General features: G+C 39.3%; 1 protein-coding gene across 1 annotated transcript; it reads left to right on the forward strand.

Moving 5' to 3' along the window:
• Positions 1 to 225: 225 nt before the first annotated feature.
• LOC146382924 (plexin-B2-like) lies at positions 226 to 20,433 on the forward strand. The gene is made up of 20 exons (XM_084933924.1): positions 226 to 1,368; positions 3,153 to 3,341; positions 3,474 to 3,605; positions 4,194 to 4,294; positions 4,867 to 4,993; positions 5,427 to 5,586; positions 6,156 to 6,267; positions 6,783 to 6,894; positions 7,243 to 7,344; positions 10,059 to 10,151; positions 10,687 to 10,774; positions 11,109 to 11,275; positions 12,036 to 12,184; positions 15,766 to 15,871; positions 16,581 to 16,717; positions 17,170 to 17,352; positions 18,024 to 18,117; positions 18,472 to 18,669; positions 19,455 to 19,607; positions 19,943 to 20,433. Exons 1-20 carry the CDS (start codon positions 241 to 243, stop codon positions 20,093 to 20,095), a joined length of 3,684 nt encoding a protein of 1,227 aa, XP_084790050.1. The 5' UTR covers positions 226 to 240; the 3' UTR covers positions 20,096 to 20,433.
• Positions 20,434 to 20,994: the final 561 nt, after the last annotated feature.

Below are 20,994 nucleotides of genomic sequence, written 5' to 3' on the forward strand. Positions count from 1 at the left end.
AGCGGGTATGGTGGATGATTCAAATACAGACACTATGTGAGTGTTCTAAGTGTTCATCAAACTAATGGCCTGTATGTAAAGATGTCTGGTTGTTTTGACGTACAGTTCTTTACATATGTCCAGTTATATTAACCACACAGCAACCCTTCTTTGATGTGTCATTTTTTGATAGTTAATGTACATTTAAGGTGCCATTTAACTTCATTAATAGTAAAACCTTCTTTTTTGTTCCTTCCAGAGATGGCAAGCTGGGTCTCCACCCTCTTCTTCCTAATCTGGTTGTCAGTCTCTCAAGCCCAAGAGGGGAGTGGAAAAATCCCCACTGTGGAATTCATCTCTGAAACCCTGATTAACAATGTGGTCCAGGACCCACAGACTGGTCGCATCTACCTGGGAGCAGTCAACAATATCTTCCAGCTGAGCCCGTCCCTCCACAAGGAGGCCCGCACTGAGACGGGCCCAAAAAAAGATGCCAAAACATGTACACCTCCTGCTTCAGGCTGTCAGGACACAGTGCTCATGCCCAACAGCAACAAGCTTCTGCTGGTCCATCCATCCAATGGTTCACTAATAGTATGTGGCAGTCGATACAGAGGCATATGTTCCCTCCTCAACCTGTCTAATGTAGAACACGAGTTGTATTACAATGACAACAAAGGACAGAGGACATGGGTGGCTAGCATAGAGGATAATGTGAACGTGGTGAGCGTCATGTCCACCTACATGGAAAATGGCCGGACCTTCAAAGTGTTCCTTGTTGGAAAGGGCTATGGAAGCCTGGACAGTACAAAACTAATCAGCACACGAATCCTTGAGGACTACCAGGACTGGGTTGTGTTTGAGAACATCATTGAGGCATCAGCGGTACAGACGGCGCCATTTGTCCTCAAGTACTTACATGACTTCCAACATGCCTTCAAAGAGGATGGTTTTGTTTATTTCCTCTTTTCTCGGACTCTTGATGGCACAGATAACAAAAACTTGACTTTTGTGTCTCGTCTTTGTGAAAATGACCAACATTACTATTCGTACATAGAGCTCCAGTTAACCTGCGGTATAAAGAACCGGTACAACAAAGTCCAAGCTGCATATGTGGCTTTTCCGGGAAAAGAGCTGGCACGGGTCATGTCTCAATCTGGTAATTATGGGACGGTCACCTCATTCACAAAAGTCCTCTTCATGGTGGCTCATCCAGATGACGACGAAAGCGACTCTGCTCTCTGCATGTACCCGCTGAACTCCATCAATCAGCAGCTGATGGATATAATCAGTGCATGCTACAGTGACTCTGGGGAGATTTCTGGGGTTCCTGCTGTGGACGTACCCTACTCATCTCAAACCTACACAGCATGCACTTCAAAAATTTCTGTAAGTGCTTCTTTGTCAGCTGACTCTAATTTAAAAGAATGTTTTGAAAAACTCAGATTGGTATAATCTGTAATGCAGTTATCACTTTTTACTATAAAATCTCAACATTTCATTCGTTCTCCTGATCACTTGTAATCTGACCATGGTATTAATTGTAATGTAATTCTATAAATTGAGTGAGATAAGCTGCTTCAGGCCATATAGATGTATAGTTAGGTCCATAATTTGTTGGAGAAAGACACAATTCTTGTAGTCTCTGTACACCACCACAATGGATTTTAAGTCACACAATCAAGATGTGGCTAAAATGCAGACTTTCTACTTTAATTAAGGGGTTTCACAGTTTTTTGGTTTTGTTTGTTTAGCATTTGTCTGAGTCTAAACAGAGAGTATATCCCTGTGCACTTCACATTTCATCCTTCTGTTTCTGTTTCGATCAGCAGTCACAGCTATCAGACAGTAGTGACCCAGTTTCAGTGGCAGCTATATATTCCCATTCTGATCATGAGCCATTTCTCTCCTCTTCATATTTTAAGAATATTATTTCAGAACTGTAAAGGTTCTTTCAGATTTTCTTTGGCAAAGTTTAATCTGATGCTCTTGTTATTGAGTGTCACCAATGAACCTTGTTGTATTACCATTCATGGAGGTGTCTTGACAATGATATGCCTACCTCTCCTGGGTGTTTTTGACTTAGATATTATGAAGCCGTTTTGCTTATCTATGGAAATCATTTTTTCAGGTCTTTATGTGTTGCTGAGCTGGCCATTTCAATTCTTATTTTTTATGAAAGTACCAGATTATTTCTGTGAAGGTTCTCAGTCATCCAGGTCATCGTAGTCAAAGGAGCTTGCAAAGAAAAGCGTCTGGACTAGTCCAGACGCTTTTCTTTGCAAGCTCCTTTGACTACCAGATTATTAATTTCTTTACTCCTGAAGTTTTTATTATTTTTGATTCTGATTTGCAATGACATGTATTTGGGCTCTAATTCCCAAAGAAATTTTGGCAAAGATTTGCTAAAATGCCTTGAGTTAAAGCTTAAATTTAACTTCAATCACTTATTGATTATTTGATTTAAAAACTGCCTTGGTGGTGTAGAAAGACAAAACCACCAAAATTACGCCTTTGTTGAAGTTATGGGCCGAACTTTAATATGGCTCACTCTCCTCTCACCATGTACTAAATACACCTGTTGAATTTGGCAGTATATTCATTTTCCATTGTCCATTGCTGCCTCTGACATGTCAAGACCGCTGCTACCCTGCACCACTGGTTGATATTTTAGCTGTTTCACATCTCCAGCTCCCACCATAGCTGCAGCTGTAGGGTATTTACTTTAGAGAGTGACTGAGCTTAATACCGAGATCAGCACCTACTCAGAAATAATTGAAGTATTCCATGAACAATTTTCATGTGCTAAAGACTTTTTTAGTTATGGCCCAACTTAACTGGTTATTTTACATTTTTTACTTACATGTATTTGTAGTTTCTTGTTTAGTTATCATTAACACGAGTTTTCCTATTGTTCTCGCCTCAGACTTCCAACTCTAAAGCAAATACTTACTTGTAATTTTTATTCATTATTTTAAACAAAGAAATGATCAGTCAAAACAAAGCCAATTTTAGATTGTAGATTAAAATGGTCGAGTGTTCAAAGCACATTTCCCATCTCTGTTATAAAGTTTAAGTAGGATACGAAGGGAACTGCAAAGACAGTTAATGTTTTTGGAGTGAAAAGCAAACAATGTCTGATCGTCCCTTCTTGTTATCCTTTCCCTTTACAGAAGGATGCATTGGGAAACTTCAAGTGTGGTGCAGAGCATTTGCTTTCGCCTCTGGCAAGCAAGCCAGCATTTGCCTTGAAGGCAGATGCAGTGTTGACCATGTCGGTCCATCTGACTGCTGTAACTGTTGCTGTGGAGAATGACCACACGATCGCCTTTTTGGGCAGCGCCAACGGAGAGGTCTTCAAGGTTGAGTTCTCTTGTGTTTTTTTGTGGGATATTTTTTTCCTCAGTTTGAACTTTTATCTGAGGGAAGGTGTATCAAGTGAATTTAAAATCTCAAATTTGTCTTACCTTTTGTCTTTTGTTTATTTTGTCCAGGTACACCTGAGACCAGGTGAATATGGCAACGAGCCGTACTCCTATGTTGGCAACAACATAGGAGAGAAGGTCAACAAGAACCTTTTCCTTGATCAAAGCCAGAGCCACCTCTACATTACCACAGAGAAAAGGGTGTGTGTGTATATATTTAACACTTATTATAAATTACAATTCAGGCAGAGTACTTGCTGGTGCTAAGACTGAGCTCCACAAAGACTGTATTCATTTAAAAGAGAAAAAAATTGATCCAAAGCCAAAGAATTATGCTGTGGGTATGCACGGAGATATATAAAATCAAAATGATTTAGTCCGCTGTTTCATTAAGCTTTTTTAAGATTTAGATTTCAGAAGTTTTGCTTTCATTATATTGACTCACATCTGTTTCTGCAGAGGGGGAAGAGTTTCTAATGTTGATGCTGTTAAACATTCAGATTTTATCTGAAAAATACTGATGTCTTGAAATAAGATCTAATGGATTGGCTGTAACCAGGGTGAAAAACAGTTTCACCCTGGTTACAGTAAACATTCAGTGTTTTGTGTTGAATAAACTAAAGTAATTAAACATGGGGAGAAGACACGAGAGACCCCACTCGTTCCCACTCAGCACACCTGCAACATACTAAGGAACATTTACAGCTACACTTTAAATACTTGTTATTTTTGTCCAGTGTCTCCCTTAAGGTGCACCTTTTGATCATATTTCACGTTGTAATAATTCAGATCACCAAGGTGCCAGTGCAGACGTGCCTCGAAATGAAAGACTGCCAATCATGCGTGGGACTGAGGGACCCTTACTGTGGCTGGTGTGTTTTGGAGGGCAGGTGAGGATCACACACACACACACACACACACACACACACACACATACACACAAGTACATTCTTGCATGCATTTACAAATGCATGCACACAGCAACAGACTAACACAAACACCCACACATGCAATTCCATCTGTAAAACACAGCAGGATATTTGTTCAGTGTTTTATTGCAGACACTTTTAGACCTATTATATTTATAACAGTATATATTGAGACAGTTCATTTTATGACCAACAGTTACATTTCTTGAATTATTTATATAATTTTATTAAAATAATTTTCTATTAATCTCATTCCTGAAATGCTCACAACTGGGAAGTTGGAAAAATATTCTTTTTTATTACTTGCTTAAAGGTTATATGAGTTAAAAATTGCCATATTATAAATATTAAATGTAGTTACCATTGAGGACCTTGCATGTTTTTCTTTTTGATACATAAATCTTTATTTTGTGCACAGACCCTGCTGGAAGTCACGTAGGCATTGAGTTGTTATTTACAAACTGACTTTTTGTGAAAGCATTCATGGCATGTGCAGCTCAGGCTGATGGGATTTTCTCATCCTTCGTCTGAAGGTGTACCAGGAGGTCTGAGTGCCGACGGGCAGAGGAGAAGAATGGCTGGTTGTGGAGCCCCAAGCAGCAGTGTGTCAAGATTGTATCCTTCTCTCCTTCAAACCTTTCCTGCAGAAAGACCGGCAAGGTACAGCTCTGTTTATTCCTCACTCAAACGGTCTCTGACTTCCTTTGTTCTCTTTTATTGTCCCTCTTTTCTCTGCAGTACCTAACTCCACTTACATGCAGTGACTGAGTAATAAACTGTGAATCAAAGACCTCGAGCTGTATTGATCCACCCAGAAAACTCCAAACTGTCTCCAACCTGCGTGGCTGATTGTCTGAAGATGGAGAGCCTCTTCCTATTCCCCCATTTTTTACTTCTTCTGTGTTCTTGCCCGTCTGACTCACACATGAATTCCCATCAGCAGCATGTCACTCCTTTCTCTTTCTCAGATTCTTTCTTTAAAAAGAGAAACAGTTTCTTTATTATAACTTTGGTTACGCAAAGATACGAACTCAGTGAGACGTTACAGGCTAAGACGCCACAGTTTCCAGTCAGTATGTTTTTGTCTGTCCAGGTGAACATCAATATTCCCTCCCTTCCTACCATTGGACACTCTGACCGTCTGCAATGCAAGATTGAGTCTTTCCAGAGTAACGGCATCATGTCAGACTCTGGTGAGGTCTCCTGTGATCTGCCCCAGCCTGGGCTTATACCGAAAACACCTGAGGGCCAAGGTATGGTCTCTTTAATTACCCTGCCATGTTTCTGTCGTCTTTAAGGTCTAATGTCTGTGCTTCTCCATGATGGTTAATGCTGCATTACTAACTGGACAAAGTGGGAAATGGGCTGAAAAAAACATGAGGTTAAGTTAATGTCAGCTGGCAAATTCTCCATCATTTTGTTGAAGAACTTACAGTGTCCAACAAATTTGCACCAGAAAATTACACGAAGTCAACACACTAATCTAATTTAAGCTTTATTATTTCAGTTTATAGTTTTTTGTATCAGTAGTCAGCAAACATCTTGCCCAAAACAAAGTGAGTCCCATAAAAATGGCTTTATAAACAAAACATGAAACTTTTTTTAAATACAGCTCAAGTTTTGGCTTTTATATACTAATATGCCGTTCAGGCAGTTAAATAATCACTGAACTGATTCTGAGGAGATTTATCAAAATATTTAATCGCTCTGTTTTTTGTCTTTAAATGTACAAGCATACTTGACATCTTTAATATGATAAAACTTGTATTCACATAAACAGCTAGTGTAACACATTTTAACCACTGTTTTACTGTATCTTCAGACTTTGTGGCCGTGGCTATCAGGATCTTTGTGAATGAGACTGTGGAGTTGGCCACGCGGGAATTCATGTTCTACAACTGTGCTGCCACAGTGAGGAAATCTGAAAACACACCGTGAGTCAGGCTGTTAATCTTTCAGTTCTGCTCTGTCACTCAGTGAAAATACACAGTGACATGGAACACAGCATCATCTGACAACCTTGATGTAAATGTATCACCGTGCATGAGCAGATGAGAGATCAAGGCTCTGTTTGTAAATTGTGATGCATGGTGGTTTTGAATGCACCTCTTGCATTTTCTCTCCTGCTTCCGTTACCAAGCCGAGGAAATTGCCTCAGTTTCCTTTTCATTAATCAAAAAATGAAAGTCGATCCTGGCTGTTTTTTCCCCTCATTTTTTTCTGCATTTCTTTCACACAGAGGAACGTGTGATGAATGAGTTTTGCTTATGTGAAGTTGCAGAGATCCATTTCATTGTCAGCAACATAGATTTTTGTGCCGGACGCTCTCTGATGAGTTTGCATGTTTTAGATGTTGTTTGTGTGTGCTTTTATGTGTGCATGCTCTACCCTGATTGTGCATGTGAAAGTATTTCCTTATCCAAGTTGGTCCATATTTCTGTGTTTTCAGGTGCATGTCATGTGTAAGCAGTCAGTGGGGATGTCAGTGGAACACGCAGGACCACACCTGCAGCGATGCGGACAACAGCGTGGTTGGTTCCCACATCATCAAGCACCGTCAGGTTAGTTCTTTCTGACAGGTCAAGGACTCTTTTCTGTCATGTATGTGTATGATAGATGTGGAGAACGACTATAGCACAAGTTTTAAAGGACACATCTAAACTTTACATGTGATTCACCGCCTGAGTGGTCCAAACTCCTCCTGAAAATTAATAAATACACAAATCCCACTATCAGCTGCCACCATCTTGCATGACAAATGTTGCAGGGTGGAGGATATCAGATTCCAAGTCAGCAGATGTTTCAGCGATATAGTTATCTGTCGCCACAGATGAGGGTGTCTGTTAAGTGGTTAGCATGTTTAAAATGTAAATTATTAAATTATCTAATTTGTTTTCATTCTGTTTCAGAGCGCAAACTGTCCTCGGTTCGAGAATCCAGATCCTGTGCTCATCCCTGTGGGCTACAAGACTCGAATCAGCTTTGAAGGCATAAATCTGAAACATTACCAGGTAAACTGGCTCCACTCCACCCCCAACATGCATCTCAGTTCCACGGAAAGAAACACTCTCTTTCTGTTTGTGGATATCCCTTTGACAGAAAAAAAGAAAAACACAACAGGTTCATTTTTAGGCTAAAAGAAAGGAGAATGAGCCAAACTTGTTTCAGTTTTTTCTACTCTTGCATCTGTTAATGAGGGGTTTTAAATTGGCCATAGGTGTAAATGCCAGACTGAGTGGTTGTGTCTCTCCTTCAGTTGACACCTCTACAGGGTGTATCCTACTTCTTGTCCCATAACAGCTGGAATTGGCTCCAGTCCTCCCACCCATCCCCACTGTGTAGGATAGGGAATTAAGAAAATAAACAAAGTAATGCATATGTATGATATCACAGAGATGGGGTCCCCCATATCAGTATTAGGGGTGGGCGATATAAACGATATACGACAGAAACGATATAAATTTGGCCAACGATTTTGACTCTACGCTCTATCGCATGTTGATGATGTCATCAAGCTGCGCCTGTTTTGGTCGAAAGCATCGCAGCGGCTAAAACCATTATCATCTGCAAATTATGGCGGGCGACAGTCATAGCAAAGAGATGAAGCACTTTTGAAATATGGGGAAAGCCAAAAAACTGCACTTCCTCCACTTCCGTAACATTGATTCATTAATGTTGAATTCTCTCGCAGCTGTTCTATTCCCATGTTGTTGCAGTATATTAATAACTAACCTTGTATTGTGGATGAATAATCTCAGTTGTTCTCCTGATTGAAGTCTGGCCCGTGTATAGCATCCTGCTATGCGATTGCATTTGTCCCTGACCACCAGAATCCCTCACGTTAACTTTTATCAGTGGAAAAAAAAGTTGGCGTTCATCCTCCAGCTTCACTGTGCTAATGTTATACTAACATAGCTGTGTCGCTAGCAATCATGTAGCACAACATTATATACCAGGTAGTTCAACTTCAGTAACCCTGCAAACGCCACTGCTGTTTAGTTTTCTGTCTTCATTTATGTTGGAAGTGGTAGCAGAGCTGTACGTTTTAATTAGTTTCAAAAATCTCTCAGTCAGAACATGGTATGAAATGTTTAGGTGTGAACTAGCGAGCAAACTTCCTGTTAACGTCTAACTCCGTTAAATTTAATAAATTCTGTTTTCATGGATGCATGGATGTTAAACTTAATTGTTACATCTGATAAAGCAGCAACGCTGATGATTTAATTAAAGATGAACGAATTTAGACAGTTTTTAACTCTTTGACTTTGGGACCTGAAGGGATGGAGTTTTGGACCCAGATTACTCCGCGAAGCTCCTCACTACGGCAGCCGTAATGCTCTGACAATCGATCAAGCCGTGCGGCTTACCAAAGTTGTACTAAAACATTTTTTAACAGATTTCTGCAGCCAAAATCGATTCGAGGTCAGTAAGCACAACCAGAATTCATACATAAGGCACACTCTCGATTTTTGAGAAAATTAAAGGATTTTAAGTGTGCCTTATAGTGTGGAAAATAGGTTATACAGAAGAAAAGAATATATCGTGATATATATCGTTACCGCACATGCTTCAAATTATATCGCGATATGAATTTTAGGCCATATCGCCCAGCCCTAATCAGTATACAGTTCTGGCTGTAAGTGATGATACCGCACTCTTACCAACTGTTTAAATGTTGCAAATAAGGAAAAAAAAGTTAACTTAAAGAGATTGAAAGGAAGCAAAAATGGCTCCTTTAGACAGTGAATGAACTTTGGGGGCCACACCAAAGTCCAATATAAGATAAATAAGGATTATTTTGTCTGTGAATCATGCAAAGCTACTCTGGTAAAGTTTGATTTTGGAATTGGAAGTAATGATAATAGTTCCCCTTTAACCCTCTCAGGCTCAAATTAAACTTTTTGTTGCTAATGCACAACCAAGTCCTGCAGTGGTACTTCTGAGTAAAAAAAAAAACATAAAATATGTATGTGGGGTAATCAGGTTGTTAGTTTTTAACTGTTGCAAATCGGCAACGCCTGCCGTGAGAGGGTTAAGACTGGAGTGTTCTGCTGGAAGAGGGCTTAAAACGTACTTTTTACCATTCAACCATAGCGAACAGGTGCGAGGACACCTGTCTTTGTGAACAGACTCAAAAAATCTTGTGAATACAATTACTTGGACGTCTCCTTGGATGTTTAAACTTACCATAGGCAAATCTAGGAAGTTAAGGGGTGGCACTGGTGACCGTCAGTATTTTTGTTTTTTGTCATGATTATGCAGAGTATCTTTCCACATGAATAACATTACAAATCCCAATTCTTTTACAATCAGACAGCAATATAAGCTGTAACAGTTCACTTAGTTGTCACACAAAATACATCTTGATCATTTTCTTTGAATGTGTGACTTCTGATGGACTTTATTGGTGCAGGTTCCCAGAGATCCATTCATGTTTCATCAATCAACGTTTTGACAGCTGATCTTTCACAGCTGTGAAAATCAAAACTTTTAAGCCCTGTGTGAGGGTTTTATAATCACACAGCTTTCTGGGCTGTTTCCTTTTGGTTGTTGTGTGTATATGTTCAGTGTTGCTGATTTGATTTTATACACTTGAGTAGAAACAGAGAAACTGCAATTGTTTCCATGCTCTATACAAAGAAGAGCATCAAAGAACAGTACTGTAAAAGTATGATCAGCATGAATACACATCAGCATTTTTGTGTTTGTTTGTGTGGCTCTGCAGGGTCATCATTTCACCATTGGCAGTGAGCTGATGACAAAGGAAGAAGATGTCTCGTTTGAGGGGGGACCATTCTACACTTTCAGTGGCTTCAATGTGAGCATGACCCCTCGCTTGACATTTGTCTTGATGCAACACACTCAACACAGGTCTTTGCACTGTGACTGGTTTGTGGTCCTAGTATTCAAAGTACAACCCAGAAATACACTGAAAGAGTGAATGTATATATTCTGCAGCAAAAAAACTGTGTGAAGACTTTCTGTTTGTGAACAGCTGTATTTATGTTCCACATTTATAAAAGAAGTCAACCTTTAGCCTTTTTTCACATTCCCTTTGATATTCTCTAGCTCCCTCTAATGGACATGCTCCCCTCGCTGGAGAGTTAAACACCATCTCCACATTGTGAACTTTGTGATTGGGAAGCTCAAACAGTGCTTAGCCTCCAGCTATGTTCTTTTCCAACATTGATTTCTGTAGCTGAAAATCTGCCAGACTGGGTATATATTCTTTTTTCTTTCTTATTTTCCCTTGGCGTGGGGGAGCAGCAGCCCACACTGTTTGCAGAGAAGAGCTTAAGTGCCATTAATCACAGGATTCTGTATTAATAATTCATTTTCTTCCAATTTCTTAGTTTTTCTATGATAAGTCACCGGAGACCAATGTTCTGTTCTACGTGAAGGACAAGGAGTCTGGCGAGAAGATGGACAGCACGGTGAACGGTGTGTCTTCACATATTAATGAGGAGATTTTATTTTAACGCCCTGTGTGTACACGGCAAGTCCCACTGTGGGGCTTCAGCTGGATTTAAGGAAGCTACCTTTAATCTGCACTTGAAAATTACAAAACATTACTGCATAATCTAACATCTTTTTACATGAAGGATTCAGATAAATGTATGTTACTGCAGGAGTCACTTGAAATTAGATTGTTCGGAAAAATGTTGCATTGAGGATGCAAGAATATGCTCTTTGAATGTGCAATAACATAATATTCAAAAATTAGCATATTAATATAATCCTAATTGTTTTTGTTTCCTCACTATTATCTCTACAGTCACACTGTACAACTGTGCCGTTGAGAGGAACGACTGTAGTCTTTGTAAGAACGCTGACCCAAAGTACAAGTGTGTGTGGTGCAGCAAGAAGCAGGCGTGTGTGTATGAGAAGCTCTGCGATCCTCTCCCCAGCAACACCGAGTGTCCCGACCCCGAGATCACCAATGTGAGTCGTCACAGTGCTGTCATGACTTCATGTTTACCTTTGAAATGGAAACTGTACCTTCTTTAAAATCTTGTGATTGGATGTAAAAACACATTGACTGTGGTGATTGGACTGAGGTCTTCACTGGCCGTGTATTTTTCTTCCACAGAGGAGTTGGGAGTGTGTTTCTCCTTGAGAGTGTGCGGCGCTGTTCCTTAGCACATGTCGATCGGATCAATTCTTTGTTTGTTCACCTAATTGTTCGTGCCTCTTTGTCATTGATAAAAATCCATCAGTAATTGTGTTTATATCATTCTGACAGAGGCTATCACCTAACCCGCTGCAGCCTGACAGACAGAGATACTGCAGATAAATCACCATGACTTTGTATGTTGTTGAGATTCAACTTAACAACTATACAAAGGATTGCAGTGAAATTTTCTGAAGACGTTGAGAGTCTGCAGTGTTGACCTTTATGCTTTTATTATTCATAGACACTTGTGCCCTCTTTTAGCCCATGTTCAGGTTAAACTTTGAGTGTCCAATACCAGTACCATCGACGGATGTTATCCTGCTAAAGCACACGTATAATCAAGGACACGTTGCAGTAAACATCATACCTCCACTTGGCCTTGAATATTAAATACTTAAGTCAGCTCAATACTTGGTTAAACAGACTGTGTAAATCTCTTGTATGTTCTTATTACACAGATAATCTGGTTAAATCCATTTCCAATCCCTTCTTCCTATAAACACCCTCCTATTACATCTCCACATCCAGATCAGCCCTCTTTTCGGCCCCGTGCTGGGAGGCATCTCCATCACCATCAGCGGCTCCAACCTCGGCATCGATCAGGGAGACATTAAAAGCATCACGGTGGCTGGGAAGCCCTGCATTCATGAGCCAGAAAAATACTCCGTCTCCAAAAGGTAAAGTTGCCCACATGCAGTTGTGCACTATGCACAGGACATGTAACCCACCTGGAGGCCATTCAAATGGCATATGGACAGGTTTTATCAAGTCTCTTTTTAAATGTTGTATACTTAACTGTGTTAGGAATACTTTCCTTTTGCTCAGGGTAACCTGACTACAGGTTTTAATTAGCTCATTCTACAACTGTATTGATCTGAGTCTCCAGACACAGTTTGATTTAGAGACAGTCACAGTTTCCAGAGGGAAATGTCAGTAGTAGAAGAAGTATTCACTTTTTTTCCTTTTCTTTTCACAAATGTGCAAGACAACAATGTAAAAAAGTCGCGTTACAGATTGATTGTTCAGTAAACTTTTTATAACCTTTAAAGAGAGGGTCAGTCTAAATGAAGAGTGGGCCAATCAGCCTTTTAGTGATGTTTTGGTTTTTAAGCATATCATTTGAATATATTTAAGTTATTTTCTGGATAGGAACCTAAGGCGCAGATTAAAGTTGACAGAAACTGAAATTAAAGCTATAATATTTGCATGTAAAATATAGTGAGGTATAACAGCAGAATATTGAAACACTTTAGTAAAATACAAGTACATGGAAATTCTACTTAAGCTCTGCACTTAAATAAATGTACTGAACTTATTTGCCTTCTGCTGCTACTACACCACTGAATGGCACTCAAGCACTTGCACATGGCTGCTGATTGAGAGGGTCTTCCTTTTTGCCCTAATGTTGCACACATCCTTTGAGATACATGTGTTCATCAAAGCACTATAAGTATATGTCAGTGATTTGATAGTGTCACACACAACTTCTTCTGGTGGTCTATTCATGCTTCAGGCACTACCTCATCCTTCTACCTCAGGTGTTAAATGGACTGAGCGCTGTGAAAAACATTGAATGAACTTTAGGTCAAGTCAAGCAAACTGTACTTCAATAACAGCTGTGTTTAAAAAGTGCTCACTTCATACAAATGGTCTATAAAAAAGAAAACGGCCACATCATTGCCCCACAGCCGCTGGCCAGAACTGTTGACACCTGGCAGGATGGAGCCACATTTATGACAAAATCTTGCCCCACCATCTGCATGATGAGACATAAAATAGGATTTATGAGACCAGATGGAAGTGTTTCTCCCTTAAATCATCCACTCTTGGTGCTAAATGCCTCTGTGCTCCTGCTGTTAGTTGTCCTGCATGTTTGTGCAGCAGGTTGTTCCTCATTTGCCTAAAGTCTGGGCAGAGTTTGCATTGTGTTATTTCACTCTTTCACATCTTAGTTTGAGCTGCTGGTTGTTTGGTCATGACCTTCCTGTTGGAGGCGTGCTATGAATGATGACCATTTCATCAGCTCTGCATTTTCCCTCAGAACTGTTTATCACATGGTTTCTGTTAAACTCCAGACATTGACATTCATAAAAGAAAATCCCTACAGGGACAGAAGCAGAGAAACTGTCTGAAGAAATCACGCTACACTCATAGCTGCTTAGTCAAAAAAATAATTAAACAGTTGAACCTGAATGTGAACAAACAAAAACAACTGCCTGCAGTTTTTTAACTGTTGCCTTATCTACTAAACTAAAACAAGAGACATTAGTTGTTAATAATGGCAAAGATGGGCTAAAGATTACAAAATCAGACTTCTCCAGTGTTTCCAGTTTGTTCTCTTAAATGGCAAATCCAGGTTCAATAGCTGTGTAGGGTGGACACCCTGTCTAAATGGTGAGACCTAAAAGGCACATACAGCTGACTGTCATCTGCATAGAAATGATAAGCAATGTCAGTAAAAGATTGGACGATGCCAAAGAAAGGAAATAATATAATATGAACCCTGTGGACCTGGACTGAACCCTGTGGAACCCCACACATGAACCTGCTCATCCTAATAGAGAAAGTCCTGTCTGATAAGGAGGAGGAAAATCAACACAGCACCAGAAATATAACCCAAAACCTAGAACCTATTAAGTAAAATGTTATGGTCAATGGTATCAAAGGTTGCACTCAGATGAAGTAAAATGATTACAGAACAAATCCCTGCAGCAGAATCCACTGAAAGACCTTTATGGATAAAGATAGGGGTCTCAGTGGAGTGCTGCTTTTGAAAGCCAGACTGAAAAGGGTCAAAAATCTGTCATTTGCATAGTAAAGATTTGAACTGGCTTTCTAAAATCATTTTAATCATTCAAAATTACCAATAGAGCTGGCATCAAAATTGGGTTTGTTCTGTAAAGGAGTTACAACAGCATGTTTAAAGTAGGATTACCTCAATGAGCTATTAATGAAGCAATGATGGACCAATGCTTGTGAGAGTCCCAGACAGGACAGAAGGAGGAACTAACTGTATGGTCACCATGAGCATGATGAGGTTTCATCTTGCTTTTTACTGTAGTCAAGTCATGTAGTCAAGAAGTAAATGATTCAGGACACCGAGCACCATTGTTACAGGCGGAGGAACCCGAGGAGATTTTGAAGTTCAGGACCATCATCTTACTTACAAAATGACTGAAAAAACAATCACAATCAGAAAGTAACAGAACATGCAAAGGTGCTGTTGACGGTTTCAAATAATACCCTTGGATTATTCTATTACAGTTTATTATTAAAATAAGAGGATCTAGCTTTTTCATTGCCTTATTATAAAAGTGAAGAAATTCTCTGAAATATTTACCATGGACCACTCAACCCATGGACTTCCACAGCTACTCTGCTTTTTAAAAGGAATGTCCAAGGCCACAAGTTCAGAGTTATTACCAGTTTTGTAAGGAGCGACCTGACTGAGAATTGCAAGGTAGTGTTCATTAATGGTGGCAGCAAGGAGCTCAACATTATTATCAGAAGAATTAGAAAAATTTAAAAAAGAAGAAAACTTGAAAATAACAGAATCATCAATGAAGCTCCTGCGCTTAACACAAACTTTGAAAAAACAAGTACGAGTTACAAGAAAACAAATTAATTTATGTGCAAATGGTCAAAGATAACACCATAAGTTAGGACCAAGTATGTGTGAGTAGGGCCCCAAACATGTTCAATAAATTTAAAGAGAGGAACTCCTGAGTTGTAGTGCCTGATGGATCCTCAGCATGAATATCCCCAACAAATGTGATTCTGTGTATATTTAATAGTGGAAGATAAAAATCTTTAAAATAGCATACATAGCAATTTTGATCATAGTTATCTCAAAGGAGCTATAAAAATTATATTAATATATTATATAAAAAACAATAGAATTTGACATAAAAATATATTTTTCAAAATTTCACGTGTTCCACGTCTACAGCCGGACATCTGCAGTGTACTAAAAGTGAACGTTCTCCATGACATTGTTCTAAAAATGTGAAGCTTCATTCTCACGCTGCCACGACTCAGAGATAAACGTAAAATTCTGTTTCTCACTACAAAAAAAGTAATTTTAAAAATATGACTTGTTAGCAGTAGAGTGGACATTACCATCATAAAACTGTTGAAACTTGCCTTAATATGTAAATAGTAAATAATTCCTTACCCAGTTTTGAGTTTCCAGGTCAAGTCCCAGCATTTATTTTTGTTTATTTATTAATTTATTTATTTTTTCTGTTGTTCTGATCAGAGTTGTGTGTGAGATTGGACCTGCTGATAAAGCTGACTGGGGACAGGTTGAGATCGAGGTGAATGGGGGGAAGAGAGGAACCTCCTCTGTTTCCTTCACCTACAGGGTAAATGCATATACACACAAACACACTCACAAACACACACATATACACTCACAAACACACACATATACACTGTCCTCAGCTGCACATCCTCTGTTGAGTTGTACAGCTTCTTATTGAGAAATTAAACTCATCCAAAAGCTTTCAGCTGATTTTGTTGTTTTATGGACTGTTTTATGTTTTCCATTTATTAGCTCCAGAGAAACTCTTATCAAAACATACCAAGGGCATGACAGTCAAGAAGACTGACCAAATACAACATGCTAAATGTAACAGTAAATTAAGCACCTAGATGCATATTGCTGTGGTAATTTACTGTACAGTAAGTCAAAATGTGCAGGCATTCCTCTTTAAACAGATGCTGTGCAGCAGTTCCCTTTGTCACTTTAATACTCTAAGAGGCTACAGCGTAGCTGTTTAACTGGCTTTTCATATCTCTGGCTCTGCTAAAGCTTCCCCACAGGGGAGTGCTCCTCCTAACTGTTTGCTCAGCAAATTGAGGCAGATGTGGTGCTTGTGGGAGTTTGTGTGTCTGAATGTTTCCGAAAGAGTGGGTCGGGTTAGATCAGGCTGAGAAGCAATGTTTCTGACATGGAGCTGTATCTGTGTGTGTTATTCTTGTGTGTGCCAGCATCTGCCAGTAGTTAGAGTGTACTTGAAATATGAGTGTGTATTAAGGTGGTATTTGGTGACACCCTCTCCCCTTCATTAGGACCCGATGCCTGAGGAGGTGGCGCCAAATAGAGGTCCTAAAGCAGGGGGAACCCTCATTACAATCTCTGGACTATTTCTGAATGCTGGCAGTAAGGAAGATGTCCAGGTTACCATCGGAGGGGTGAACTGCAGTGTGTAAGGATTTCTTTTTTTCAATAATTCTCATTCAGGCCAAACTTTTTCAATTCAGCCTCTTTAGTTAATAGAGCTACTTGTTATTCAGACATTTAATTCTATGCAAATTCTGCTTTGCACACATTTTGAAGTCCATAAATTGATTTTTTTATATATGTGTATATTCTTGAAGCAAAAAATTGAATTGACCTAAACTTTAGTGTCACAATGAGGAGGGATTTTTTTCTCTTACAATTTTCCTGTACTGTTGTGACCACCAGTGCTCTGTCAAAACCGATTCACGGTGACATTTTAGACAGAGGTAACAGAAAAATAACGAGCAAGAGAAGCAGCAAAGCCAGATTTTAACAAGCTGTCAGCCTGCTGCCATGTTGGCTTCCACTGCACGGTGACCTTGTGCCACCCCCACTCCTTCAGCCAGCGAGTACTGAGCTATGTCATTGTCTTGGCAGGGAGCACTTTGGAGAAAATATCACCTGCAGGACAGGAGAATACCGCGTGGATAAAGTGCCCTCTGACCCTCTCGACGTCGTAATGAAGTATGGAAAGAGAACCACAAAAAGCATCCCGGCTACCTTTCGGTTTGTTGAAAACCCCACTGTGCAGGATCACCAGCCCAAAGCAAGCTTTGTCTGGTCAGTTTAACACAGCAGTATGCAGTCATGGTGTTTGTGACATTTACTCTATCTGTTTGTTACATGTTGTATTTTTACTGCCTTCATTTTACCTGCAGGGCAGGATGAAAGTTCAGGGGATAAATGTGTATGTTGTTGTCCTATTTTCATCCATTCAGACTATTGATCTCCTAATACGAATAATATGACCAAGTACTAAATGCATTCTGTACCTACATACAGTCTTACAGAGTAGGTATGATCGAAAATTTGAAAATTTATAGTTGACTAAGAAGCTCACTCTCCCTACAGTGACTGACATTGTTATTTTCAGAGTTCATATTTCTGAAATCTCTAAACTTCAGTGTTTATAGATTACGGTCTCAATGGACAGAAATAAGAGAATAAGACACAGGCTGAGTTTTGCTTTTGAATATGTCCTTTAAAATAGAAATAAGAAAGCTTCTAAGTTGACATTGTTTTTTGATCACAATTCTGCCACATGATTAGAAACACTGACTAGAATGATAATCATTAAAATTACCACACGTGCATTTTAAGAACCCTGCCTGTCTTCCCTTAATTCTCTCTGTGTGCTTGTGCTCTTATTTTTGTGTGGGTAGGAGTACAATTCCTTAATATGCATTTTCCTGTGTTTTTGGTGTGAATACATATGTTTGTGTGTGTTTTAGTGGAGGGAGGAATATTGTGGTAACTGGCACCAGGTTTGACATAATCCAGACTGCAATCATGAAGGTCCAGGGACGTGACTGGTCATCTTCAGAGGTTCCTGTTCATTTTCCTCATCTTCCTCTGAGTCAATGCACTGATCCACCTCTAAGAGTCATAATTTCTTAGATTTGTCCTTACTCTTTCTATTGAATGTTGTAATGTTGTATTAAATGTCGTAATCAAAACCTTACAAATTTCTTACATATAACAATAGAAATGCAATTTATGTGACTACTCATTTGGCTCGTTAACATATAGAACATACATCAGAACAGAAAAGTTTTCTTTATTATTTTTATTGCTGCGGCATATTTTCTATGATGTAATTTCCTTTATGGCATGTCATGCTTGTATTTTTTATGTCTTTTTGTCACAATTTACTGTCCCTCTATTACACAACATACTCAGTTTGCCCATGAGAAGAACGCCACAGTCATCCAGTTTCAGTCTCCAACAGTAAACGGCTCCGCAGACCAGCACTTGAAAACAGTCATTAAGCTGGACAACTGGGAGAAGGAGCTGAAGCCCTTTTACTACCACCCTGACCCCAACTTCAATGCTGTAACCGAGAGGGTCATCACTGAGAGCAGCATAATTATCGTTACTGTGAGTACAGCCATGAGGTCGCTTTAATGTAGTTCTAGTACAATGATTTGTTTTGGTTTTGTTTTTTCTGTCATAATAGAAAATAATAGAGAAAAAATAAAAGAAAAAAATCCCAACCATCAGAAAACCATCTATGAGCAAGCACTTGGCGACAGTGGGAAGAAAAACTCTTTTAACAGGAAGAAACCTCTGGCAGAATCAGGCTAAAATCCAGAGAGGTGTACAAACATATAGTGGGTGAAAAAAAATGAGTGACGAAGAAACACTCAGTGCATCATGGGAATACCCAGCAGCCTATGCCTATTGCAGCATAAGTATGGACTGGATTCAGAGTCACCTGATTCAGCCCTAACTATATGCTTTATCAAACAGGACAGTTTTAAGCCTAATCCAACAAATCCAAACTGTGAGCTGGTTCCACAGGAGAAGGGCCAAAGGCTCTGCATCTCATTCTGCTTTTAAATAACCTAGGAACTACAAGAAGGCCAGCGTCTGAAAGTGAAGTTCTCTATTAAAGTGATAAGGTACTGTAAGTAAGATAAGATGGGGACTGAATATTAAAGACCTTTTGGAGGATTTTTGAGTTTTTTACAATAGATGCTTACAATATTTATCTTTTTCTTTACTTTTGGCGTATGACAGCTCATAGCTGTCATACAGTACACCCATTCCCATACATTACTCATAAAGTGCTGCCGATAATGTTTTCAGTGCTCATTGTATTATCTGTCTAATTAACTTCAGTCACTGCCCTTAGAGCCTTGGATTCACTCTTCCTCCTGCAGGGTCGGGGATTCTCCAAAGCCATGACAGCAAAGGAGGCTCAAGCCTTCGTAGGTGACGTTCAGTATGTGGTCAGGACCCTTCAGGATGATAAGCTGTTCCTGGAACCACCTTCCAGCCCACCTCGTGCTCACTCCACACAGGTGGATGTAAAGGTCAGGCCACAAAAAGACAAATGGATGACACACTGTTATGGAGGACATAGTCCAACTGTTTTATTTCATTGAAAGTTTTAACAAGCTACAATGCTCTAACATGACTTCATAAATAAAGGCAGTCCTCTGAAAATGTAAAAATATGGAAGTATCAAGAGAGTGAACTTTAAGTACCCAGTTTAATTTATTATTTTTTTCATTTCAAAAACCTTAAGCTCCCAATTTAGCAGAAAGTTACGTTCTATCCCTACTCCAGTATCTTCCCGTCTTTACCTTTGGTAAAATGTGCAGCGCTTGTGTAAATAACAAGATTTCCACTCTTTTGTTTCCCACAGATCAAGTTTGGGAAAGGGGTGTGGGTGGTTGGCTCAATGGAATTTGAGGACAAGAATTATTCCCTCTACATGATCATCCGTATTATCCTTCTGGTCACCCTGGTCACCATCACTATCTCTGTCTACTGCGCCACACGAGCTCAGTTGTTTTAGGTTTGTTTTAAGAATCATATCATATACTGTGCATTCATCTATCTGGCCAATATGCAACTATATGCAACACAAAAGTGGACAGTTGTGTGTTTCCACATAGCCACCACACAGCTACTTTTTGATTTTGCCATGTCATGCAGTCTCTTGTGAACTGTACAGTGGTAACACATTTTAAATTACTGTATATAATTCATTAAACATTCCACCTCAATGACATCACAGGGGAAAATTTAGTACATTTTAAAGATTATTATAGTTAATGAAATTTTTTTTAATTCTTTTTTTTTTAAATGTCAGCAAGAAGCAGCTTTTTTTCCTGCCACTAATCATATCGCTCACATTAATCCTGATATATACATATATATATATAACATGATAAAAACACATAACACATACAACACATACAGTAGCACACATTATTATGTATAAGAATTATTCACATTGTTTTACGCATTAAAAATATGTTTTTGATCTTTTTGCCTTTTTTACTCTTGTAACGTTCCATACATTCAGCGCTTTAGAGGCAAAGTGCTTCTGCTTTAATACATTTAATAAACTCAGAGACAATTCATATCTCCTGTTTCTTTCAAATATCTGTTTGTTTCAACTGGACTCTCACTTCTCATCTTTTTTGTACTTTACTAGCTGTTTATAAATAAATGATTAAGAAATTACCTTAAATTATTACAGATCACTGCAGAGAGTACTCTGCAGTGATCTGTAATAATTTGAGAGGATTGCAGTTGGTCTGGGCCACCATGCCTGTTGACCAGCAGCATACTGATACTAGCATACTGATGTTGGCACTGACTACCACTAGAGGGAGACTGTGTTAATCTGTTCTTTGCAGTCACATCATTTAGCCAGACGCCTTCTAGAGATCAGAGGCCGTAACAGCG

Source organism: Perissodus microlepis, chromosome 7, assembly GCF_051167445.1.
Source record: "Perissodus microlepis isolate ML-2025 ecotype Zambia chromosome 7, ASM5116744v1, whole genome shotgun sequence".
NCBI classification, from domain to species: domain Eukaryota; kingdom Metazoa; phylum Chordata; class Actinopteri; order Cichliformes; family Cichlidae; genus Perissodus; species Perissodus microlepis.